General features: G+C 38.2%; 1 protein-coding gene across 3 annotated transcripts in view; it reads right to left on the bottom strand.

The window, feature by feature from the left end:
• MDFIC (MyoD family inhibitor domain containing) overlaps positions 1-27,811 on the bottom strand; it is a 93,390-nt gene that overhangs the window by 45,164 nt on the left and 20,415 nt on the right. For all 3 annotated transcript variants that reach the window (XM_070423757.1, XM_070423756.1, XM_070423755.1), the window contains exon 3: positions 24,683-24,805. In XM_070423757.1, the coding sequence (XP_070279858.1) occupies positions 24,683-24,805 (123 nt within the window). The remainder of the gene's footprint in view (positions 1-24,682; positions 24,806-27,811) is intronic.

Genomic DNA, 27,811 nt, shown 5'->3' with positions numbered 1-27,811 from the left:
TTTACGATTCCAAGCAAAGCTTTAAGAATTGACTCTAAGACAGGGATGGTCTTAATTATCATGTCCAACCTTGATAGGTGATCCTGACACGTTTCCAGCATAAGGAAGTAATGAATAAGCTGCTTATCTGATATAATAGCAGTATCCAGAAAACTGGAGCAATAAAGTTTTCCAAACCTGCAGAGATATAGTCACATATATAAATATTAAATTATTTTTATTATAAATTGCAGCTTAAAGATAATGGAAAGCTTTCAATATATAAGTAAGTAATAATAACACTATTTGCTCATTATTCTCATCTTGTCTTTTCCTGAGATGAAATCTCTCCCTCCTGCCTCATTACAGGGCTGCTTTAAAATCTGAGGAATGTGAATTTTAGATTGTCTTCATCAATGTATCATGGCTATTTTAACCTCTGTGGGAATAAAATGTTACCCAAACTTCAACACCAGGAAGTGGCTAAACACTTAGGAACAAACTCATTAACCATATTTAAATATTAATAAGAGTGAGACTATTTGTACAAACATTTCTTCTTCTAATTTCACATTAAAACCCACTAAATCTGTGGAGGTAAGTTTGTCTGCTAACTAAAGTTATTACAAAATACTAGCGGCCTGGTGCACATATTCGTGCATGGATGGGGTCCAGACAGCCCGCCCGATGGGGGCCCATCAGGCCAGGCCGGTGGAGGGAGGGGCCACAGGCAGTTGGCCAGCAGGCCCTGCCCCCAATCAGGGTGTTGGGGGCCTACTGGGAGCGGGGCTGGCCAGGGGGAGGGGCCGATCGGGGCCCAGATCAGGCTGGTTGGCTGCCGCAGTGCGTGTCATAGCCACCGGTTGTTCCAGTTGCTGGGCTTTTATATAGACAGATTTGTTGAGTATATGCTATAGTGCTGGCCACTATTCCTCGCATAAAGGATATTACAGTGAACAGTATTTACAAACACCTTGCTCTCACAGATATTTATTATCTCACATAACAAGAAATCCAAAGACAGGCCATCTCTAGTATGATTAATTTTGCAGGTTCAATGTCTTCACTGTCATCCTTGGCATGTCAACTCTCCCATCTGACTACTCTCTCATAGTTATAAGACTCTCTGACACAACTCCAGATATCACATCTAGAGATGATTAGAGCCTTGATAAATGAAGATACTCTTTCTAACCATCTCTGTAAGAATACAAAAATTCCTTTTCCAGAAAGCCTCTAGGAGACATCCCATGGGTCAGCACTGGGTCACATGCTGACCTCAAAGCTCCTTCTTCTCTGCCCCTAGAACAAAAATTGTTTCAAGATCTTCACTCTCTGCAGGACTATATGCTCCTCTGTAGCAGGAAGCATGTCATTTGTATCGTCACTCAATGAGCATTCAAGTGTTATATCCAAGTGCCCAGCACTTTCGAATATCTGCTCCAGCACCTAGAACAGTGATCACTTAGAAAAATCAGTAAAGTAACAATAGGAGGAAACAATACTATTCAACAGTTCACCATTTCAATAGTTTAAATACATCTTAATAAGTACATACTACTACCTAGAAAAGTAAACAAGGGAAACACACACACAATTGCCTTTTCCCACACCTCCCCGGTAATGGCTTCTGTTTAGCCTAGATGATTTTTAGAAGCTCTAGACAAGTATCTTCATCCTCCAAACCCCAACAACTCTCCCACACACACTGTGCAATTAAAAAGCCAGTTATTATTTGAAATTCAACTGAATTGGAAAAATGATAATGTCATATTTATTCATCACCACAGATCTTGTTTATTTCATCAACATTTAGAAGATTATTACTCTATTTGCAACAGTAGACAAAAAGTTAGAAATAACCTGAACTATTAAAAGACCAACAACCAAAACTATAAGAGATCTTAGCACTTGAAGAAAAAGAGTGGGTAGAAAGGTTCATTATAAATGAAATACGTTTGTATGTGTTACTCATTCTTTTATCAAATATTTATTGAACATCTACTATGTATCAGACATAGTGCTAAGACTAGTTAAATAGAATAAAAACATATTAGATATGTAACTAAACAAACAGTAAACAGGATATACAGTCTGAAATTATGGTAATGCTATAAAAGTGCAACTATCACAAAGAACAGCAAGGCCAACTATGTCGGTCTGGACAGCCAGGAATGGCATTTCAACAGAGACCTGAGGGGAAGAGGCCTTCAAAGAGAATGAGTAACAGGTTTCAGGCCAGACTAACAACACCAGCCATGCCCTGAAGCAGACCAGGTCAGCATAGTTATTGAACCTGTTGTAAAGCCAGTGTGGCTACAGAATACTTACATGACCATACATTTACTGCCCAATTAAAATGATAAATATTAACAAACATATTAGAAAAGCATGAAACGTGCTTCTGTAATCCCTTCTTGTCAATATTCTTCCAAATACTGTGCTTCTTTACCATATAAACTACTACTATAATAACTTATTTACTTACAAGACCACTCTCGGTATAACTGACCAGAAATCAGCTTAAATAAATACAGTCAATCAAGAAACTCCCAATAAAAGAGTTCTTAGGAAGTTACATAAAAGGGCCATCAATTGCATACAAATGTAAACTATAATCACAATTTGCAATATTAAGAAACATTTATAGAAATCTTATCCTTTAATTACTTTCAAAAAGAGAAACACATCCATTTCTCTGCAATGTACAAATCTATTGATATTGAAATTGGGTAAAAATTGTTCTGAAGCTAGAGAAAATAGCATGAATTATGTGATGTTCTTTACAGTAAAATGAATGGTTGTGAGGGAATCCTGCTATTCTTATGCATCTGCTCCGATTTTAGAAGTGAGACTATCACTCTGTTTCATATTTATCTTCACATTTTTTAATTCCAATGTCCTAAATCAGATTCCTTTATTAATTTAAAACACAATTCTCTACCAGTAGCTCTCAACCTTGTTCCAACTCCACAGGATTTATTTGAATAACACACACCCTTTAGTGATACCTTGTGTAGTTTCAAAAACTATACTCCTTCTCCGGGGATTACCTTATCTCTTGCCTTGTGCACTACCCTGGAGAATCATAATTCTAATACTGGAACTGCAGATGGACAGAATTCTGACCAAGAGCAATTTTTATCATAAAGGCAAATACTTAGGGGAGAACAAAATGAGCAATTAGACAGTGAATTGAATAAGTCTGTCTACCTGGGGCTTTAAAAATTCCTATTAATTTCTAGTAACTATTTTCTATTAATATAGCCTTTCCATTGCCACACAAACCACGTTGTGATTCACAAATTGCAAGTGATAACTACATGTTCTCATTGATAATCAAAGACCATTTTCAAAAACATAGCCCTGCTTCTGCCACTAACTACCTGGATATCTTCGGACAAACTGTTTACCTGTTTCTGCTTCAATTTGTCAACTAAAAGAACATAGAGGTTGCCCTGACTGGTTTGGCTCAGTGGATAGAGCGTCGGCCTGCGGACGGAAGGGTCCCAGGTTCGATTCCGGTCAAGGGCATGTACCTTGGTTGCGGGCACATCCCCAGTAGGGAGTGTGCAGGAAGCAGCTGATCGATGTTTCTCTCTCATCGATGTTTCTAACTATCCCTCTCCTTCTCCCTTCCTCTCTGTAAAAAATCAATAAAATATATTTTTTTAAAAACAAAAACAAAAAAGACACAGAGGTTGAACACACTGATCTCTAAGGCAGCTTCCCCAACTTTAATATTGCAAGAGGATAGGTCCATGATTCACTGTCAACATGTGGAAAATAATCTGCAAGGAATCGACATAAGCACCCACTTGGTTGGGGTCTTGTAAATTAGAATCTAAGCCATCTAGATAATATCTATTGACATAATTATCAAAATTTTCTTCTTCTAGAGAAAGAAGTATAAGAGGGTGGAAGGTGTGACACTTTAGGAACATTCATTGGGAAAAAAAAGATTAACCAGACGGCATGATGATAGTGATTGAGCACGTTTCTGTCCACCCACAGACAACATTTACTAATTTAACAAGGTTCATGGCCCCTGTGCTCTTAGCCAGGTGTCAGGGGCTGAGGGCTGCTACTAGTGACAATGGCAACCTGTAGGGAGTAAGATTAAATAGCTTCCATTTTTTTTTCAAAACGGGAATATTGGTGAACAAAAGAGGATATGAAAATAAACATTGTTCTCTATTGGTTGGTGATGTCTGGATCACGACCATCAATGCTTACGGGGAAAAGAGGACGGGACTGTGTATGTGTCTCATCATTCAGGCAGTCGACTTCACTGAGCACCTGTGGTCAGTGTGCCTCTCGCTCCCATGCTCTGCTGTGCCAGGTGCCCAGGGCCTGAGCATCTCTGGTTTAAATTCTCCAGAGCATCACTTTCTTGTGCCTTGGGAGGGTCGGCGTAAGAGTAACATGGCTGCTCAGACTGGGGGCAGGAGGTGAACCAACGTTCTAAGTCTTCTTGTGCCCAGACTTTCAAATGACATACTTCTCTAATCTTACATTCATCCCAGTTTCCACATGCCTTATGCCTCTAGATGTGAGCCTTTTGGCACAGCACCATAGTGTGTCACATTAACAGTTAGGTTCTGACTTCTGCTACAAAGTCAGTTATTATTTCTCCATCTACTTTCCATCTTTCAGAAAATACTTAACATTTATGATTCGCCATTGCTTCATTTTCTATTCTCTCTCTCCTTAAATTTAAGTATTTTAAAAATTATTATTAACCTACTATCATTTAAGTGTGATTTCTGAAAAGAATGGAATATATTCAATCTTCCATGGTGAAGAAAAATGTTTCTTTCTTCAAAAACAAACAAGAAAACTCAAGAAAATTTGGCAAGATGTTACTTATTAAATGAGTGGTTGATACACTGATGTTTGTAATATTCTTTTTAATATTTTAATATCTAACATTTTATTATATTAGAATTGGAAATTAATTTTCAATTAAAGAAAGGTCACCCTAACCAGTGTCCTCAGTGGTTAGAGTGTCAGCCTCTTCACCTAAGGGTCAAGGGCACAGATCTTGGTGCAGGCTCCCCACCACCAGGGCATGTGCAGGAGGCAACCAATTGATGTGACTCTCTCACATCAATGTCTCGCTCTCTCTCTCTCTCTCCCCTCCTCCACCCCTTGCACTCTCTCTAAAATCAATGGAAAAAAATATCCTTGGGTGAGGATTACAAGTATAACAATAAAAAAATAAAGAGGGTCTAATGAGTGCAGTGTCTCATTTGTTTCCTCACGTTTTTGTGGGAAACTCTGTTGATGTGTTTTGTGGTTTTTGTTTTTAGGATCATGTAACTACTCAACTCCTTCCCCTAACTCCTGGATCACCAAGGAGAGAATCCGAAAGGCCACGCTCTGCTTTCCTCTGCTAGGTTCTCTCGTGTAGTTATCCCTGGACCAGCCTGACAATGCAATGAGAGAAGAGTCTCACTCTTGCCAAGGAATAACTAAGGGCGATACTGTACTTCTCCCTTTAACTTAGACAGCAGTTATTCTCATCACTGTGTATCATTCATATCCACCTAGATACTTAGTCTTAACATTTCCATTTAGGTTTTCATGGTTGGCCCTCTACCAACCTCATGAAGTAGTGAGGGCAGGGAGTACCTCCGTCTATATTCTGAAGATGCAGAAGTTGAAGCTATAAGAAAAACGTGGCCCGATGCCCCATGGCAAGTAACTTTTAGGCAGGATTAGAATATAAATGATAGCATTTCACACCTCACTACAGACACACAGCCTTTATCTAAGCACAGGTGTGGTGTGCTGCCCTCTGACTATGTCTGACCAGGAGCTGGCTAACAAGTAAGACAAGCTTGTGGCCATTATTTCATTTTCCATTTTCTTCCATATGCCTCTTTATTATTATTTAGACTATGGTGGTGAAGCTAATTGGCTTGGCACATGTGTTACCTTCCTGTACTAAAAAAAGAGCACCATGCTATGCTTGTACCTGTCGTCCGTGACACCTCCAGTTCTTCCGGTCTTCAGACACAGTCATTAACAGTAGGTGAGATTTTAAGTATTTTAAAATTGTAGGGCATACTAGGAGGAATTGCATCAGGCCTGACTGGAAACACTTTCAGTTGAAGCAGCCCTTATGAAGACTTATAAAAATTAAGTTACCTGAATAACAATAATTTTCCAAGGGACTGAGTTTTCATATTTGGCCCAAAAAATACCATAGGGATTCATTGTCGCTGAGATACATGTAATAATAAGCCTTTCTTAGAAATAGACCATCCGCAAATATTTCCACATTTATATTAATATGAAAGGAAGTGAAAACAACACTATGGAAGCAAATAAAAGAAAAAAGAATAAAACCATCCCCAAATGTTCAAGATCATACTTGCTCCCCAAGAAATGCTATTCTAAGACTATAAACTACCCACATTTTCAATTCGTTGCAATTCAGTGTTTGATGCACTAAGATGAATACTCAATTATGTCATTATTACTGACATATGATAGATGCTATAATCGCATCTACTCAGCCTACCAGAGCTGTAGGTAATGACGCTGTGAGAATCCTATTTTGTGTTTTAGGTCCAAGAAGTGATAGTGGGCTTTTGTGAGTTTTTAGTAAAAAACAAAATTAAATGCGGAAATGAGCCCTCCCACACGTGTGTGCTCTTTGCACATTAAATAGGCACTCTTCGAACTGTTCCATTTATATATTTTTACTTTAACACTGTAGATGTCATCAGAAAAATAAACTAAATTAAAGACTTCTTTCCAGTGAGTGTTACAACAAACCCCTGGTTTAATTTAGGCGTAAGGGGGACAAGGAACTGATCATGTACCCAATGTTTATCCAAATAAACAAACCTGAAAAAGATTCTCAGCCAGGAGTGATGGAGCCCTTGGCTAAGTAATGGTGGTGTTGGTCCCTCTTTCTCAGGAAGAAAACTTCTGAACATATTTGAGATAGCAATGATAAACTGCACCAATTTCAGAGTGCAAAACATGAGAAGGTACAGTATTCTGTTTATGTATCTCAAAACCCCAGGAGTAGGTGGTAAACTGCTTTCATCACATTTTATACTACATATACTGTGTATATAGACTATTTTCCACGATAGAACTGGAAGCTTTGATGGAACTCCCTCAAGGTGAGAATGATTAGATATTCTACAGTGCAAGAACAATTTCGTCTGGAATATTTATTCCTGATAGCAAAGTAATTCCTTCTATAGAGGCAGTTTTTTCAATTTTACTTAATAAAATCAATTTATTCCAAACTCTGTTCCTCCCTCATAATATATTTATTCCACAACTCTAAGTCTTCTTACTCTGTGAGTGCTGATTTTTCTGGAGAAGATCCATTATTCAGTGTTTTGTAAAGAATAATTCTTAATAATTAAATGGCCAAAGCCTTTTAAATGCTTCAATATTGTGATACTGATTATTATTACACAAGAAATTTATTATTATTGTTTTATTGGGTGCAAACAATGGTGCCCACAATGATATAGAACTAATGTTTTCCCAGCAGGCCTATAAATATGTGTTATTCTTCTTCTTTTAGTAGCTACTCCTAAGTGAGCAACCTATAAACTTTTATACAGTAAGAATGGTTTAAAATTGCCCCTAATAAATCTTCTCAGTGTTATGCTATACTTCCATACCATTGAAAGAAATCGCTGATATTGCACAAAGTTTTGAAATACACTGTTCTCCAAAGTATATGCTTCATCCGCAATTTATTTTAACATCCACATCTCCCTCTCAAAGGGAATTCAAACTAATTATGTATTGTCCCAAATGCCTAGATACCACTGATACCATATGAATTCATATATTATTCAAAAAGCTGATCTTTTTTTTACTTATTAATATGACTCATAGGTAAACTGTATCTCTATTATAAGAGACTTTACTCCAAGAACAAACTCTAGCCATAATAGTTAAGGAAATATTCTTTCCAATATATCTGCAAAAACTTGATTAGAAAGCTACTTATTCCAGAGATTTTTAACTGAAAGAGACAGCTTACTACAATTCTAGATAGAATGTCAAAAGAAGATGAAAGAAGCAGACATTTATAATTTTCTGGCAAAAGGACTTTTATTCTTAAAAAGTAGACTCATATACAACATACTAGTAAACCTTGATTTTGGTTTAATATATCAATGTTCCTAATATAATAAGTCCTTATAGCACATCAAGTTTAATTGTGCCACCCACCTCGTGCCATTTAACGAGGCTCCAAGTACAAATTATAATAGTTATTTTCCCAATATTATGAAACAGATGACATTTGTACCTTCAGACCACAAAAAGAACAGCAGATGCTAAGATCCTCTGTCTTGGAATGAAACCAAGTTTTCATGGAGGCAATGAGTCAATAGTTCTGAAAACTAAAAAGCCCTTTTTCTAAGATATCAAGTACATATTAAATATATTTAAAGCAGGAATTGCCTTGAATTACTCACAACAAAGATGAAATTCTGAAGGAGTATGGTATACATTGCAATTTTCCCAATTTTTTTCTGACCCAACACAAAGGCAGGATACAGTCACATCATTAATAGTGGTGGAATGGCAATAATTTCCAATTAGGGAAATATACTATAGAATTTGGGGCTTTAAATTAGGTAATACTTAGGGAAAACTGTCAACTCCCCTGCAATTTCAATGCAATCTCTAGGAGACCACAAAGTCTCTACTCTTCCCTCTATTCCCTTGATTTGAGAATCAGGATATTAGCCATGCAGCAGCAGAACCGCTACTTGACTGTGATCTCAGTGTCATCTATAGATAATACTTATCCCATCTGCCTGAAAAAGTTGCTGATAGGCCCAGTTAGATCATCAATTTGAAAATTTTCATTAACTATAAAACAGCTCTAAGTAATAATATTGTCGATATTACTAATAAAAAGCATCCTTTGGTATGAATGAACTGGAGACTGAGAAAATTAGCTCCTTAAGAGAAACAAAGATAGTCACTCCACATTTTAAGGCAATTTACTACAGCTTAAACAATTCAAAGCTGTCAGTCTCCTACAGAGAAGCTAAACGTTGTCAAAAGGTACAGATTTTCATTTATTCAACAATTAACATGTAAGTATTAGGAACAAACTCTGTGCATGGCCCTGGGCTACGCACTGTGCAGGCTACAGAGCAGAATGAGATGCCAATCCTGCCTCTATGGGGCCTTCCGCTCAGTGACAGGAAGAGGCCCATCACAATGCGCACTGTAATTTTGAAATTAACGAGTCCTTTAGGAGAGATGAAGATAAGCACCGTGAGTCCAGACGAGGGGAAATCACAGAAGGCCTGCCCGTATGTCAGGAAATGTGAGGAGACAAGTAACGTGAGTGAAGCTTGGGAGAAGGAAAATGCTGGACGCACAGTGGGAAGAGCCAGGGATGCATTTCCGCGATGGCAAAAGTTGCTAAAGGGAAGGAGTGGAGGAAAAAGAGCACAATTTATTTGATTCCCACAGCCAATCATCCAAAATAGTCTACTGGAAGTTTACTGTGGTCCTGGGATGATGCTAGTTGCTGGGAATACAACTTAAAGCCGGCAGACATTAGTCATGGAATAGCAAAAATAAATTTAAATTGTGACAATGGCTAGGAAGGAAAGGGTTCTATGGGGAATAAAGAAACTCATTTTAGGTTGAGAGGTCTGGGAAGGCCTCTTTTTGGAAGTGACAATTAAGTCTAGAGGGAGACCTGGTCTGTAAAAGCCCAGAAACAGAAAGAAACGCCGGGCATCGGCGGCACTGAGAGGAAGCCAGTGCGGCTAGAGAAGCAGAAAGAGGGAGGAGAGTGGCAGAAGAGGGGTGAAAATTCAAGCAAAAAACACATCCTGTCAAATGCTACAGAAAGAGTGAGGACTGAGAGAGGTCGATTGGGAAAAGTGATGCATCAAGCTCAAAGACTATCTTAGCTGTGTTTAACCCTTGCAGGGCAGAGATGAAGATGGGCTAATATATCAGCCACGTGCCCCAGAACTGGTGTGAAAATACCCAGATACCCAGCAGCTGGCAGCAATATAACTTTAAATGTCTCAGCGATGAAGGAATTAGAATATAATCTGAGTCTTTATAAAACAACGTCATAACAGCAAAAAGGCAACGATAGACCAAAAGGAGAAATTAACCAGAAATGAAAATACAGGTGAGCAGTAGAGATGACTTGGTTAAGATTAGAGAGCATACATTTATACTAGAGCTAATCCTCTGTTATGTAACACTAGAGGCCTGGTGCATGAGAGTCATGCACTGGGGGGGCGGGGGTGGTGTTGGTCCCTCTCACAGTGGGGAGTGGGCCTAAGCCATCAGTCGTGACATCCTTAGTACTGCTGCGGAGCCAGGAGAGGCTCCCGCCACTGCTGCTGAGTTTGCCAGCCGTGATCCCCACTTTTGGCTGAGCAGTGTTCCCCCTGTGGGAACGCACTGACCACTAGGGGGTAGCTCCTGCATTGAGCATCTGCTCCCTAGTGGTCAGTGCATGTCATAGCGACCGGTCATTCTGCCATTCGGTCCATTTGCATATCAGAATTTTATTATATAGGATTTTTTTCTCTGTGTTCCACAGCCCTTGGAAACTCAACTGATGGTGGGGTCTGTTACCTTCGTTTCAGCATAAGCTTGGCAGATGTGGTATAAGGTCATAGAATTTAGGAGATAATGAAAGATCATTTGATGTCCTCCTAGATCAGTGGTTCTCAATCTTCTGGCCCTTTAAATACAGTTCCTCATGTTGTGACCCAACCATAAAATTATTTTCTTTGCTACTTCATAACTGTAATGTTGCTACTGTTATGAATCGTAATGTAAATATCTGATATGCAGGATGGTCTTAGGCGACCCCTGTGAAAGGGTCGTTTGACCGCCAAAGGGGTCGCGACTCACAGGTTGAGAACCGCTGTCCTAGATGGTCATGAAAAAAAACAAGGCAGATGAAGTTAAGAAGGAGATAAATTAATAAAGGGAAAAGAACAAAGAAGATTAAGCATAATTATTAAAGTGTAGAAGAAATGAGACAGTAAATTGCTGATTTCAAAATCTTAGAATGGAGCACAACTCTGTGGTAACAAGGTCCAAGGTGTGTCCATACTTATAAGATGGCTAAAGTGAAATGGATGTAAGGTCTTTAGAGTTAAAGAAGGCAAGAATCAATGTGATTTCAAATCAATTTTTAAAAATCTACATCAAACACTGGGAAGTGTTGACTTAGAGGACAATTAAGATACTACTTAGGCATCAAATAAGTTATGCTAGAAGGTGGAGGAGGCATGAATAAGGAGTCACAACATCACAATCAACACCACTTCACACAATGGCTCATTTCAGCTTCTGCCATCTGATTTTCAGTTTCCATGGGAAATAATGGACTACCAGCATCCCTTTACATCAACTTTTTAGGTACTAGATTGGCAACTAGCTCAAATTTAATGTTGAAATAATCAGATCTTGTAGCCTGAAAATGTATACCCAGCCTCGAATTACTCCAAGCAAATTTGGACTTTATGGCAAAAGTCAGTATTGTTTAAACCTCTATAAAATGTTTTTATTAAATATATATTTCATTGGGAAATAATATTTGAAATTTAATATAAAAATAATTCCTTTTGTTTAAAAATTAAAAGGCAAGTTTATAAATATTTAAATAAAAAATACCGAATGGCTTTTCTTCTGTTTCTTTCAAAATGTAAAATCAGACCAAAAATCAACCATCTTAAACTAGCTAAAGTAAAAAAAATACTGAAAACTTAAATCTGTAGGAATATGGATTTAATTTTACATTTCTAATAGTAAATATTCATATGCAGATCTATGAGATTTTTGAAAATTTACTGAATATGAGAGAAGTGCAATAAGAAGGACTGAACTCAAAGAAATTGTAGGAAAATTATAATTACACATGATCACAGTGTTCCATGGGTGTGTTATTGTCACGGCTGCTGCCTACATTATTAATCACCTTTGTGATTATGACAGCACCTTCGTAGGCTGAAAGAATATGGAGAATATAACCTGCAAAGCTAGGCCTTTACATAGATGATACATTAATATATTTTTCATAAAGACAGGAATGATGGGCAGCATCCATAGATGAGATGTGTGGTCTTTTAACAATGACATCGGCATGAATCAATTATATGTTACAATTTGAGATGGAGGAAATCTTTTTTTTTCCCCCTTAAATTTCCCAGTCCAAGTTCTCAAGAACCATGGAAAATGTATTTAATTAAATAATGTTCCACAGCAGAACCAATTTCTCCACCCACTCTCTCCTCTGGTTCACTGAATGCAATTTAACCCTCTAATATCAGCACTAAGGGTTTTAAAAGAGATTTCTCTGACTTTTGTGTGTCTTGCGGTAGAACTCAGGGATCTGGGAAGAATCCAGCTTCTAGTGGAGCCTGGATTTATCACCAAGTCCTGAGGGACTCCTTGAAAGAAACTCTGGACAAGTAGTAGTATTGACTCCCAGCTGCACTATGGCAAAGGGATAATGGAGCTTCTGAGAGGAGAGCAGAGGGACTCCCACCAATGCTCCTCATTCGGATGCACCCCCCTCACGCTCCCGACTGAGCCTGTGGAGCTAGCACAGTCTCACCCCTCTGTGGCTGCAGAAAAATAGAAACCACTTCCTTCAAGAATCTGCCACCTCGCAGGTGCTCCATAGAGCTACACAAACTACTCACGCTTGTGACTACAAACCAACTGATTTGCCGAGCCCAGAAAGAACTCCTTCATTCCTGAACTTCAGGAACTTAGAGAAAACAATTATAAAATGTGTGCAAGGTATTCTGAATCCTCAACTCCCTCACTGTCTCCAGCCAGCATTAGCTTCATGGGCACAAGCCCTGTGCTTGTGCTGAGAAAGGCCTTGCACTCCATTTAATGTTCTGCTCTTGCCATCCTAAAATTTATAATTTTTAACAAGAGGCCCTGCATTCTCATTTTGCACTGTTCTCCACCTCCAAAATTATGCAGCTGTCCTATCTTCTGCAGAACCTGAAGGAAACGAAATCTCCTGGCTTATCTGTGACCTGAAACATTTCCTACAAGTGACTGGGTTCAGATGAGGCTTTGAGAAGCTGGGCCTCATTCTAGTAATTTGTGCTATCTAGGAGAATTTTCTTTTTAAAATATTATTGCTTTTAATATAAAAATATAATTCACCTCGTGGGTAAAAAATAGACAACAAAACAGAAGAAAGTGCACAGAATAATAATTGAACGTCTTCTTCACCAATAAGTCCCCAATTTTACATAACTCCCTAAAAATAACTATTGTGAAGAGACATACATCATCCATTAAGGAAAGCACAAAGACACACACACACACACACACACACACACACACTGATATATATCTTTTCTAAAAATCCCAATCTTGTATGGCTACTGAACTAAGTGGTGAAAACCCTTTAGAATCTTATAATAAAGAAAACCAAGGGCTTCAAAAAATATGTATTATCATTCATTCTTTTCAGGGTCCTCAGCTCTAGAGAATATCAAATTACTATTCCATTCATCTACAACAGGTGACTAATCTTAGGGCAAAGCAATAAAGAACTGGTTAGCTTCTATACCATTGTGGTTTAAGGAGGAACCATTTTCTCTCTCTCTCTCTCTCTCTCTCTCTCTCCCTCTCCCTCTCTCTCTCTCTCTCTCACACACACACACACACACACACACACCATAGATAAAGCCCCAGATTTACCTGTTTCGGGTCATGTTGATTAGGCGAAAGATCTAGATTTTTATTTCCCTACCTGATAAATACGGTAATTTTTATGAAGCCTCCAAAACCTCTTCCAAATCTAGCACTCTGGATGTAGGAGAGGTTATTTCAGTTGCCCAACCTCATGACCATACCTTGGCCTAGTCCTCACCTGGGCTTGTTCCACCTCAGAAATCTTAAATTCATATTTGTAATTATCATAATCCATTTTCTTTTTCCACTTACCCCATTCCCTTACTGTAGCTAGACCCTTTTTGTTTCTTAAAGCACAGAAATCTTTAGGGACGGTCACCCCCTCTGGTTTTCTTCTTATTTGTAATACCCTTCTTGTGTTTACTTCCTTCCTTACCCATCCTCTCTACCACCTCTCACTGCAAACTCCCTTTGAACAATACTTAGCCCCACTGTCCTTTTATCACAACTACCACTTGTCCAAACTAAAAATCTTGGCCTCCTATTCAGCAACTGCTATTCCCATAACCCGTTATGTCCTACTGAATTGTACCCCTACTTCTTGCAATCCTACCTGCCATTACCTCAGTCCGAGACAGCTTCCTTTCTCAACTGGATTCATGTAAGTCTCCCAGCTGGCAGACCTGCTTTCAGTTCTTCCCATTCTTGTTTTCTAACAATTGCAAGAGTAATCACCCTAAATATAGCCAAACTACAATATTAGTTTGATTAAGTTGCTAATCCCTTCAACACTTTCCATCTTCCTTTAACCCATTCTTTCCCTCCCATATCTCTCCATACCTCATCTAACATTTTATTTCCCAGCTTACACAAAACTTCACCAATTCTCCTAAAACTGGCCAGTTTATCTCTTATCTCTAAACTATAGGTGTGCTGTCCTTTTCATTTAACACACTCTACCCCAGCCGTGGGCAAACTACGGCCCTCGGGCCGGATCCGGCCCGTTTGAAATGAATAAAACTAAAACTAAAAAAAAAAAAAAAAAAAAAAAAGACCGTACCCTTTTATGTAATGATGTTTACTTTGAATTTATATTAGTTCACACAAACACTCCATCCATGCTTTTGTTCCGGCCCTCCGGTCCAGTTTAAGAACCCATTGTGGCCCTCGAGTCAAAAAGTTTGCCCACCCCTGCTCTACCCCCACCCCCGCCCCCATGCTATGCTTGGGTTGGCTAACTCCTTTAGGTATCATCATAGACATCACTTCATCCAGAAAGCCCTCTCTGACCCCTCCTTCATACAAGGATATGTGCTTCTCACATGTGAATATACAGTAAGTAGCCTACACTTCCCATCCTAGCACTCATTACCACTTCGAGGTGAACAGGCTGTCTCTTCCACCAGACTGTGAATTCTGAATGCAGAGACCACACCTGTAATGTTCATCACTGTGTCCCCACCATAACACTGTGTCAGCACACTGTAAGTACTCCCTCTTAAGGTAACTAATTTTTTATTCAGTTTTCAAAGTTACATTTGACTGCTAATCCTGAAAGTTCAATATCTACTTATATAAAAACCCTGGGTGGTGTTACATCATGATGGGTCTGGCGACCAAGTGGAAGGAAGTCAGTCCTGCAGGGGTTGTCTTGGAAACGGCTGCACCCTCCCCCAAGCTGTTTCCTGGAGCTGGTTCTGGTGAGGGCGGGGGTTTGAAGCAGGAACCCACCCTCAGTGCATGGAGGCATATCTTTATAAAGTGTGCCACGCCAGCACGGCCAAGGGTGAACCTGAGTGGGGGCAGCTGAAAGGCTTAGAAAAGACAGACAAGAGAATGAAAGCCGGGTCTCGGTGAGACACTGCTTCTCTGAGAGACAGCGGCCACGCCCACAGCCATGTCTTTATTTTATAGCAGATGCCACAAGGCAAAGTAAGGGCCTGACCAAGATATTTACAACATTCTCCTGGGTTTCAATCCTACTCAATTACATGCACCTGAACTCTATCAAGCCTACATCACTCAGGCACATGGGGCCACCTGTTCAGACCATAGATTCAAGCTTACAACTATAGCTGTTGGCTATAATTGTGCCGGGAGGGCCTTGCCCTCCAAGCTGGGACTTGCACATGGCAATGAAAGGGCTGTGCCCTCTCATCAGTCCAAGGCTTGAACCTGTCCAAAACACTGTAGCGGCTCCCCACAATAAAGTTTTAATCTACTTATATAAAAACCCTGGGTGTAACATCAAGGACAGAAGCGCGTCCAACCAGCAGGAAGTCAGTCCTGCAGTGGCCATCTTGGAAACGGCTGCGCCCTCCCCCAGCTGTTTCCTGGAGGGCGAGGTTCAGGCAGGAACCTGCCCTCAGAGCAGAGCATGGAAGTGAAATGATTTGTAATGGATCTATTATTAAAGCTAACTTTGGAAATACTATATCTATAGATCAGTGGTTCTCAACCTTGGCTACACATTAGAATCATCTGGGAATCTTTTTAAAATCCTGATTTCTGGGCCTCATCCTCCAGAAATTCTGTTTCTTTGTTACTAATGTGTGGCCCCACCCATAAAAAAGAAACAATTTCCGAAGGATGAGGCCCAAAAATCAGGATTTTGAAAAGATTCTCAGGTGATTCTAATGTGCAGCCAAGGTTGAGAACCACTGCTATAGATAATATTAAAAATATATCTAAATGTGCAATTCTTTGTCCAAAAAATGAGCATGTTCAAAAATTTAATGAAGAAAATTTGGATATACTCAATGGAGATTTTCACACATATTTGAGTGATGATTCCATTGATTCCACAGATGATGCTAAAAAGGAAAATTTTCCCATCGAATTTCTTAATAGTATTACTCCTTTGGGAATGCCGTGCCATAAATTAAAATTGAAAATGGGTGCAATCATCATGTTATTGAGAAATCTCAATAGTAAATGGGGTCTTTGTAATGGTACCAGATTTATTATCAAAAGATTATGACCTAACATTATCAAAGCTGAAGTATTAACAGGATCTGCAGAGGACGAGGTTGTTCTGATTCCAAGAATTAATTTGTCCCCATCTGACAATGGCCTTCCATTTAAATTGAATCGACGACGGTTTCCCATGATGCCAGCATTTGTGATGACTATTGATAAATCACAAGGACAAACTCTACACAAAGTAGGCATATTCCTACCTGAACCTGTTTTTGCACATGGTCAGTTATATGTTGTTTTCTCTTGAGTTTGAAGAGTATGTGATGTTACAGTTAAAGTTCTAAGTACTTCATCACAAGGGATGAAGCACTCTGAAAATGTTTTCACTCTTAATGTGGTGTACAAGGAGATATTAGAATAAGTTTAATCACTTTATCAGTCATTGTTTGCATCACTGTTGTTTTTATATCATGTTTTTGTTGTTTTCATATCATGTTTTTGTCCTTTTTATATCATGACTCTGTTGTTGTTATATCCTTTTGTTACTGTTTATTTATTAATAAATTTATATATTATTTTCATATACATTTTACTAATTTCCTTTCATCTCTCACACTTCTATTATAGAGAAAGGGCAAACAGCAATATTAAAATATCTCTGCTAATTAATTCCCTTTTTTAAAAAAATATATTTTATTGATTTTTTACAGAGAGGAAGGGAGAGGGATAGAGAGAAACATTGATGAGAGAGAAACATCGATCAGCTGCCTCCTGCACACTCCCCACTGGGGATGTGCCCACAACCAAGGTACATGCCCTTGACCAGAATCAAACCTGGGACCCATGAGTCTGCATGCCAATGCTCTATCCACTGAGCCAAACCGGTTAGGGCAATTAATTCCCTTTTAATGTGCACGAATTTTGTGCACCAGGCTACTAGTAACAACATATTCTCCAAAAGATAATTTATGTGCAAATTCACAGTGTTCAGATCCAGGAAGTTTGAGGTTTGAGAACTAAAATTATCTAGACCGCAGTATTTATGGTCTTGATCGCTGAATATAATTTATTTATTCTGTGGTTAGCAGATTCAGAGTGATCTCAAAACTAATTCCCAGGCCTCAGCTATTCCCTGAGGCTCGAAGAACTCCCAAATGGGAAAACTACAAATCTGGTTTCCTCACAGAGCTTTCATCCACTTGTACTTCAATACCATCTCTTCTCCCCCAGTAAAGATCGAACAATTTTCGGAGTATCAGGAAGATTCTGAAAATATTTGACAAAGTGTAGAAAAATACAGATTGGACATTTAATGAGCCATGGTTCATGACAAGAGTGAAGGGCAAAGTAATAAATTAGAATAATAACATTAAAAGTAATAATAAGAACAAAGGTAACAATATACATTGTACTTTATAGTATACAAAGCATTTAGAAAGGCAGAGAAAGATATGAAAAGGAAGAAGGGAGAGAAGTAAGGAGGGTGGGATGATAGGATGGTAGGGGGTAAGCAGAGAATGAAGAAGAGATGGAACTAAAGTAGTCTCAAACATTTTTCTTACATATAGGAAAAAAAGCAAAGATTAAGAGTGCAAAAAAGGGCCTCGATAAAATGTCATTCCTACCCACTTCTGTAGACAATGAATGTTACCCAGCACACTGCTAACAGTTGCCTGAGAACTCTTCAGAATAGCTCACCAGTGAATAGTAGTCAAACTAAGGGCTTGATTGCTTTAGTGTCATTAAGTCACTTATAAATACTGAAATGACAGGAATACACCATATGTGACTTGGGAGTACAAAGAGGGGTAGAAGGAATAAGAAGAAAAATGTAGTGATTTAGAATCTTTGTTATAGGACCTTAAAGTCTGAAATAACGGAAGCTACATGTATAAAACATCTCTTCCCTCCCCTCATTAATTCAATACACTTCAGTCATCATTTATTAAACATAAATCATGTAGTAGCCACTGTGCTATTTGTTGTGGACATAAATATCTATCGAAGGTCTCAGAAAGGCCTGGTCTATGTACCTAGCATGTCTAGATATTTGTGTGTATACACACACACACACACATACACACACACAGCCTTAAAACTAATATTTGAGTTCAAGAACAATAATAACAAAAATGGATAAATTCATGAATATTTGCTCACTTAGCTCTGTACTAATAAAGTGCACAATATTCATTTTCTTGCATAATCCTCAAAAATCACAATGGGGCATAAAGTATTGGTACGCTTCACCTTAAAATGAGGAAGTAGAGTTCAAAGACATTAGACAACTTGCCCAATACGTATACTCATAAGACATCCAGGTTCTGAGTCCTGGCAATTAGTTTCCATTGGTCTCCAGGACCCTGAATTTAAGATGTTAAAAAAAAAAAGATGGTCAATAGTTCTCTCCAGCTTCTTGGGCAGAACCCAGATGGGCATGGAAAATGTACTCTGAGAAAGAAGAATGTCAGGAAACCTGAGCTCCATTCTAGAACACAGCCTAATGGTTGTCTTTGACCAACAAGATAAATACAGGAAGCCATCAAAAATGGTTTATGATTAACCATGAGTTGGATTTATGAATAATTGATGGTTAAAAATTGCTCTTGCTAGACGGGTGTGCTCAATGGCTAAGCATCAACCTATGAACCAGGAGGTCAGGGTTTAATTCCTTGTCAGGTCACATGCCCGGGTTGCAGGTTCAATCCTCAGTAGGGGGTATGCAGGAGAGAGCCAATCAATGATTCTCTTTTATCACTGATGTTCCTATCTCTCTCTCCCTCTCTGAAATCAATAAAAATATTGTTTTTAAAAGAATCATCTTTAACAGCAACATCAAATAATCTGCAGCACAGCCACACAACTGTTTGGTCAGAATACTGAAAAACAATTTTTTTTCTGAGAGACAAAAGAAGGGAAATACACTGAGGTGAAAGTAACACGACTTATTCCCAAGATGGGCTCCTAAAATGAATGAGCATGAAGTATTAGACAAAGAATCTTAGATAACCTAGGAGATGTCACACAAAAACTACATATCCCAGTCTTACTGGGTGTTACTTATCTGGTAGGGCTTGTTTAAGGTCTCTTGTATATAAATTTAATTCTAAAGAAAACTGAATAATACTTAACCTAGTGTTCATTCAATCAGGAGAACCACTGAAAAATTTAATCCCAACATTTTGGTGTTCTTTCCTTACCTTCAAAGTAAGAAATGCCCTAACTATATACACTGAGTGGCCAGATTATTATGACCACCCCATCAGTACAATGAAGTGAATTAGTTATGCAAATAATAATAATAATAAAACCTTGAGAGTATTTCCTTAGAAAGTTTTCAATATTCAGTATTTTTGGAAGTGTCAATGAAGTACTGATGGGGTGGTCATAATAATCTGGCCGGTCATAATAATCTGGCCACTCAGTGTAGATTGTACACCTGAGGATTTGCCTTTCTTTCAATATTTGACATAGAGGAGGTATTCCCCAAAGTGATGGAACAGTATTCATTAAGAAGTGCTCAGTGGCAAGTTGGCAAAGGCTAGGAAGAGAAATAATAGTATTTCTAACAACGGAGTCTGTTGATGTTGAGAGGATGCCAAGAAAAAGGTTTCAAGCAGTAGGAGGAGTGAAAAAGCAAGATGCATAAGAAGGAGGCGAGTGTGAATTAGAGAAAGAGGGCTTGCATTCTACTACCAATTAAGTGCTTACTATTATGAGAGCTAAAAACTCTTCAAAATGAATAAATGGGTTAAATAGAATGGGGATTACCATTTAAATAGAACGTTCTAACTTTGCTTCAGATCTTGGGAATTCTACAAAACCACAAAGGAGAAAATTAGGTGAGCAAAATAGTTAATTTGAATTTATTTCAGAAGAGAAGCTGAGGAAAATTTCTGCAGTTAAGTAATGACATTTTGAAATAGGAGACGTTTATATGAAAGCAATGTCCAAGGATAAAGTTAAATAGTAAGAAATTTCAAAAAGACCTAGAAAAATCCGAGCTAGAGACCTGAGGCACTTTAGAAAGAGGAACAAAGAAAATGCAAGCTCTCTCTATATATAGGAAATAATTAGAAAAGTAGAATTTGACCTATATTAAAGGAAAATATTACCCATGCAATGAGTAAAGCATAGGAAGACACACACAAACACACACATTCCTTCCTACCTTAGAAACCCCCCTAAAATCTTAATCATAATGCTACTTTTGTTCCTTTTCTAGTCTAAATAAAACATGAATTGTTGCCTATTGCCTGTTATCAGTTTATCCACACTGTGGGTTAAATAGAAAAATTAATATTAATTGAGGGTGCCATTTTTCTGCAACGTTTATTTAACTAAGTCAGAGGCACAGTGATTATTAAAACAAGGCATAGTTCCAAATTATGTACCGTGTCATATATGCTAATATGACAAGAAAAGCCAAAGTCTTAACTAGTGTTCCCATTGAAAGATGCCCTTATAAACCCCAAAATGTAATCCCCATTCCAGAAGTTAAATTATACAGCAAAATATTTTCTCAGAATATGAAAGCCTTGTATACTATAAAAAGAATAAAAGTTCACAATGAAAAATCTTTCTAATTATAATTTCCAATTATCAAGCCTTCTCACAAAACTTCAATTTAGTTTTTATTTGTTTACCGATCTGATTTAAGTGTTTTGTGTGCTTGCTTTTTTTTAACAAACTTGAGTGGTTAGGATTATCTTTTTAATTTAAATTTCATAAGAAAGAGAATCATAATGCACATTCCCTGACCAGATTGTATGCGTGGCCTATTTATTCGAAATGTTTGATTCCACAAGGATTTCCTCTCTTTTATTTATAGGTTCCAGAAAGAATTCTAATAAATTAGCAGCTCAAGGGCAACCAATTAGGGCTCCAGGCCCTGAGAGCACAGTACCTCCGGCCTGCCACCTGCAATGGCCTCTAGGACCAGGGAAGGCAGACAAAGCCTGAACTTCTGAGTGGATCAGGAACCAAGTATGAGCCACAAGTGGGTGGTCCAGTGAGGTCAGGGTTAAAGTTCACAGAATAATTTGGAAATTATTCTCAGCTTGGATCTCCTTTATGAGGCCTGAGAATACACCCTTTAATTAGAATACAATTTCCAAAGCAGCCACTCCCTTGACTTTCCAGAGCTCAGTTATTCTCAGAAAAGTAAAAACAGCCTCATCATACTGACAGCTAACAGTCCCCTATAAATTATGCCTTAAATGTCCAACAAAGCAGGCAGCAGGCATCCGGGACAAGGAGATGTTAGCTGTCAGCCCTCACTAACCACGCTCAAGAATAGGTAGAGAAAGAGAAGTGATAGTAAACAGAGCCATTCTCCTTCACCTCTTGCTTATGCAGCCGAGCTGTCCCATGGAAGCTTGGAAAAAAAGAGTGGGTTGTACATTTGAAAATCTTCCCACACCCCAGCTGGCCTCACTTTTCTGCTGATCCCTCCATCCAGTGAACCTCACACTGCAGTGGGAACACTGAAATCAATTCCATGAGAGCAGCTGTCTGCCTCTTCCATGGTGCTCGGGGCTCCACACAGGACTCCTGGAACGGGAGCCAGTCTGATCCTGACTCACCACAGATGTTCCCCTCCTCCCCCACGTAGCTCTGAGCCAGAGCCTTCTTTCCAGGGCCTATTGTTATTACGAAAGATTCAGTGGGCCCGCAGAATGTGCCAGATGTTGAACCAAGAGGAAAACACACATCTCCCTAACTGCAGGGTGAAGAGCGACAAACATTAAATTACATGGAGATGGCCAAACACTCTATGGGAAAGGCTAAAGAAGGACATTCGGGCAGCTTTGTCGCACTTCATATTAAAGAGCTGGAATAGCAGAAGCTATCACAATATCAAACTTTCAAATACTCTCATACTTGAGTCTGGGTTAAAGATGACATAAATGTTCCATTTTGGCAAATCCAGATATCCAGATATCAAATCCTTCCTGCAGACCCAATAAAATCGCCTCTCTCAGGAAAAGTGTGACCAGGAAAATAACAAAAAGGTAGTTTTTTAAATTTGTTGACAGAATTCAGAATCCAATGTCACCCACAAATACATTTAGAAATTATTGCCGGTTTATGTTTCAGGAAGAAGCGGTATTACTGTCATTGGCCATTATCTTTTGAAGATCCATTCATCTGTCTGTTTTCCCAGCAGCACTCTCAGATGGGGCAATACATCTCAATTTATCTCTCTCTCTCTCTCTCTCTCTCTCTAACAGAGTACTTCATTTTAAATCCATTCCATTTATGGTATGAATTTCTGTGACTATAATAAGTTTTATCAAATAGCACAAAAAATTTTAACACATTAAATATGACTCTCCAAATCCTTATGCAATAGTGGTTGTATTTCGGTTTTTGTCTTAAGAGTTCTTATTCACGTTTTCTTTATGTGGGTCTTGGGAAGGGAGAGTAGGGAATTAAATCAATTAAATGAAACACACACACTTAAAATTCTGTAACTATGAAATAAAATGAGAAAACAATCATGCTCCCCAAGGCGGAGATAAAATTGTTTCTGAGACCTCCTCTAGCCCTCACTAACTCTCTGGTTGTTAGGAAATCATAGATAAAATATGATCTTGTCAATATCTTAAAAAACTATGTTTCATAATAGCAGAGTCAACATTTAAATGGAAGACAATCAATATAAATGTTTTGGGAATAAATGTTCAGTTGAAATAATGTTTATTTGATTCTTTGGGAAAAGCTATATAAATTTTGCTGGTCACTAATTTTTTGCTGTTTTTGTTTTTCATCCTCACCAGGGGATATTTTTTCCATTGATTTTTTGAAAGAGTGGAAGGAGGGGGAGAGACAGAGAGAGAGAGAAACATCAATGTGAGAGAGAGACATATCAGCTGGTTTCCTCCTGCATGCGCCTCAGTCTGCGGACCAACACTATCCATGAGCAAAACCGGCTAGGGCACGCCTCACTAATTTCTGAGCCTAATTTCCTTTCCATTCCATTCTCTAAGACAAAAATTTGAAAAAAGATAATGTCTTAAAATTAAATTAAAACACATTCACTTTTAGAGTTTTTGTTTGAAATCTTTATATTTCCTTCAATAGTGTTTTTATTACTACTTTATGTTTCCTACTAAGTTGGTTTTTTCCTGTTTCTGCTTTCTTCAGTTAAGGACAGATAATGGGCATTCTAGAGAGGAAAAGAAACATTCAAAGATTCAAAGTAAATCTAATATGTAACACAAGAAAGGGTCTATAGAATGAGGTTGTCTGACCTGAAGAATTAAACTAAAAATAATGCTTGATTTCCAGAAAAGAATTATTTTCCTCTGTCCGTGCTGGGACTAGAATAAGACATGGCAATGTGGTTACAATGAAGGAGAATTCCAAAATATATATATTCCTATACTCTTCCAGGTGAGGCATAGCAGTGATCTTTATACTTATTCTTTTACTACAGAGAACAATTCATTACATGATCAATTCATCTCAAACCCACCTGAGGGAACTTCGTGACCAGAACCTAAGCCCCAGAGGAGAACCTGACAGGAAATCAGCATTCTGAATAGCACCCAAAAGATACTGTTATTTCCAGACATTCCCAGAGTAAAATGAAAATATGCCATAGCTTTTGTATACATTTTACACAGCGATCTTAGGGAGAGGAAAACAATTTTTAAAAAAGAAAAAAGGAGAAGGAGAAGGAGTGATAAACATTTTAATTATAAAAAAAAAAGTTTGGAATCATTTGACTTACAAGAACAGGGACTAAAATGGCATTACCAAAGTATTAATTATCGTCCTTCAGCTCTGTCTTTATCTTTTTAGTTTCACAGTCACTTAGAATTGTCTGACTTTCACTTAGTCACTGCTCAAATAGGAATTAAGTTTTGTCTACATCTCTCTAAGAACTGAGTCCAAAATTTATAGCTCAATAAATTCATTTCTAAAGAAATGATGAAAACTGAGAGTATTATTTATATCTTAGTTATAGCCCTATTATTGTAAAATTCTAATGAAAACACTTTCAGATAAATTCTGAAAATTCTGATTTATAGATTTTCAACAAAATAATATGGAATAATTAACTCAGAGCATAGTATCACAGTCATATCCCCAAATTACTGCAATTTGCTCTAAAAGTACTTACTTCTGATGAGTTCATCCTCTGAACAATTTCCCCAAATGAACTGGTCTTGCATCTCTCCATGTGTGAAGCAGCTATTGGTGGCATGAGTTATATCTCTCTCAGTATTTTCTTTTTCACATTTATCTGAATAAAAAAATAGACATATATTTATCATCATTAAATGTTGCATATCTTTCTCTACTTTTTTCATTTTATAGATTTTTTTAAATTCTTCTAAGTCTGCTAAAATTTAAGAAAATGAGAGCAGTAACACTACTGACTGTTGCATACATATTGACTCAATAACATTTTTATCGAGCACCTACTACATGCCTAGCATTGAAGAAACAGAGATGTCTACAGGAAAAAATAATCTGTCAAGATTACTGTAAACAAATTGTCAGAACATGGTAAGTGATCAGCCATGACAGAGAAACGTGAAAAGGTTATATCAAGGATGAAAATGAGTAAGTCCACAAGGAGCAGTCGGGAAAGCACCAAAGGAAAGGAGAGTCCAATGAGGGGTAGAGATGAAAGTCAGATGGCAGCTGAAGGAGAAGTGAGGAGGTACAGAATTCTCTTCATAGAAACCTGGGAAAGAGTCAAGGATTGTGCTATAAGTTCTCAGAGAGGAAAGGTGTTTAGGATGAGAAATCTACATGTGGGTTTATGGGTTCTGGGGGGAAAGCCAATAAGTAAGGAAAAGGAAGAGCTTATTGGAAACACAGCAATGGTCTTTAAAAGATTAGTGGGAATTCTAAAAGTAAAGATGGGAGAAAAGTCATTCCAGGTGGGAAAAGAGTGTGGGCAAACTCCAATAGCAGACTTGGGCAAAGGTTCCAACTCTGGACTCAAGTACTCTAAGAGGGGCATTAGGAGATAAGTTAGGAAAGGTCTGAATAGAGACATAGAATGGATCTTTTTTAGGTGAGAATCTAGATCTAATTTAAAAGCAAGAAAGGTGAGTAAAAGTAACCACTGAAGCTTTATGAATCGCCTAATCAGTCATACTTTAGGAAGATTAGTAAATTCCTATACACTAGTGGTTCTCAATCCTGACTGCACTTTAACTCACTTGGGCCGCTTTTTAAAAAACAGATTTCTCGGCCCCATCACCAAAGATTCTATTTCAGTTTAGGGGAGGGGCGCTTAGGTTATCCCACTGCACTTACATCCTTGAAAATCACTGTAGCCTGGGAGTAACGGGGAGAACAGAGCAAGGAGGACAAAGGAGACGTGGCATAGTCCAAGTCGAAGGTGATGAGAGTTTAACCAAATGGATAACAAGATGGGAAAGGGGTAGATGTGAAACACTGACCAGAGGCTTGCGCAGATCACTGGGAAGATGGGATTAGTGTGGATTTGACAGAACACCTGGAGACCAGGAAAATAATGTATGAAGTTAAAGCATTAGATACACAAAGTAGATGATCAGGCAGTGTGCTCGGCAATGGAGAGACAATGAATTAGGAGATGCAACCCCGGCCTTCATGCAGTTTACAGTCTAGTGCAGTGGTTCTCAACCTTCTGGCCCTTTAAACATAGTTCCTCATGTTGTGACCCAACCATAAAATTATTTTCGTTGCTACTTCATACCTGTAATGTTGCCACTGTTATGAATCGTAATGTAAATATCTGATATGCAGGATGGTCTTAGGCGACCTCTGTGAAAGGGTCGTTCGACCGCCAAAGGGGTCGCGACCCACAGGTTGAGAACCGCTGGTCTAGTGGATGAGTGTAGTGCTGGATATTGGAATTTGCAAATCACAAATGAAGTTGTAGCTAGAAACAGTCATTTTCCTAAACTTGGTTGCTGAAGCCGACCAAAGGACCAGGCTCACCCAAAGAGGGGAACACATGGAAAGAAGTGCCTCGAGTGGGGTCTGCCCCATGAGAAAGGATCAAAGGAGGAAGAGAAGCTACATGATGTCAAGCCCTGGAAGCAAGGAAAGAGATTCAAACAGAAGTTGTTAGTCAACTGTATTAACATTCCCACTGAAAGGGGAAAAAAATTCTGCACATGTACCATGGGGATTTCACAACTATTAAAAAACTCTGATACAAAACACATTTCAGCACATGGAAACAGAGGAACACCGACTTAGGACCAAATCCAGAGGCTAAGAACCAAAAAACTAAAATCAGGTCTTCAATGCTTAGTATTTGTAGTAAGCAAAACCACATTCAGATGGCAGTAAAATATAAATTAGGAGCATGCTAAACCAATATGTTCTAGATTTATGTAACACTTACTCAGCATTATCACAGAGAAAATGTAATCTTCCCGAGATCTGTTATTTTCAATTAAAATCTTTACTTTTTTAAACAACTCCAGATATCTTTCCACGGCTGCAGTCAACGCAAGGCCTTTCTGAGATGAGCAACAGAAAAGGCTTTTATATAAACGCACTTGTACACGTGAACTCTCTCATCAGCAGAGGCCAGCATAATTTGCTATTACTGTTATGTAGCTGACGGCCGCCAGGTGTCGTGCTAGTAGGCTTATTCAATTAGTAACTTTAATTGAAGCTGAATTAAATTAATTATATAATTTTGAGTTGTTCAAATATAATTCCATTAAAATTAATTCATGAAACCAGGGCATTATGAAGCATTGCTGACTAAAAGGTATGAATAGGTATGAGTAAAGCCTCTAGACACACTTGACTTAAATTTGAATCGTGTCCAATATTCAAGTGCTAAACAGAGAACCTCTCAATTCTCCACTGAGTAAATGCAATTGTCACACAGATTTAATACTGACCCTCTCCTAAGAGGAAAATAAAGTTCTTAATGCTCTAAATATTTATTAAGAAACAGTTGATCGCATGTGTTATTGTTTTTTTGTGTGTGTTTTTTTCAGTTTCCTTATTTGTGAAACTCTAGAATTAGGTGATCCCAGAATCCTTCTCAAATTAAAAAAACAAAAAACTATCATTCTCATTCTCTAGCTTATTATGTTCATGAAATAATAAATGATATGTAATTACTACTAAATCACAATCATCAGTCTATCCAACTTTGCCTCCTTTAAAAACTAAATGTCTTGCCTCAAAATGTCAGGCTTTTGCTATAATCCATAGCACCCAGCCCAAAGCAAGGCTCAGAAAGGATTCCGTGTATAAAATTTAAATTGGCCACTGCCAATTC

The sequence above is a fragment of the Myotis yumanensis genome, unplaced genomic scaffold (genome assembly GCF_028538775.1).
Source record: "Myotis yumanensis isolate MYYU_CA2020_CCGP unplaced genomic scaffold, mMyoYum1.0.hap1 SCAF_9, whole genome shotgun sequence".
Classification (NCBI taxonomy): domain Eukaryota; kingdom Metazoa; phylum Chordata; class Mammalia; order Chiroptera; family Vespertilionidae; genus Myotis; species Myotis yumanensis.
This window is presented reverse-complemented; position numbering and strand designations above follow the sequence as displayed.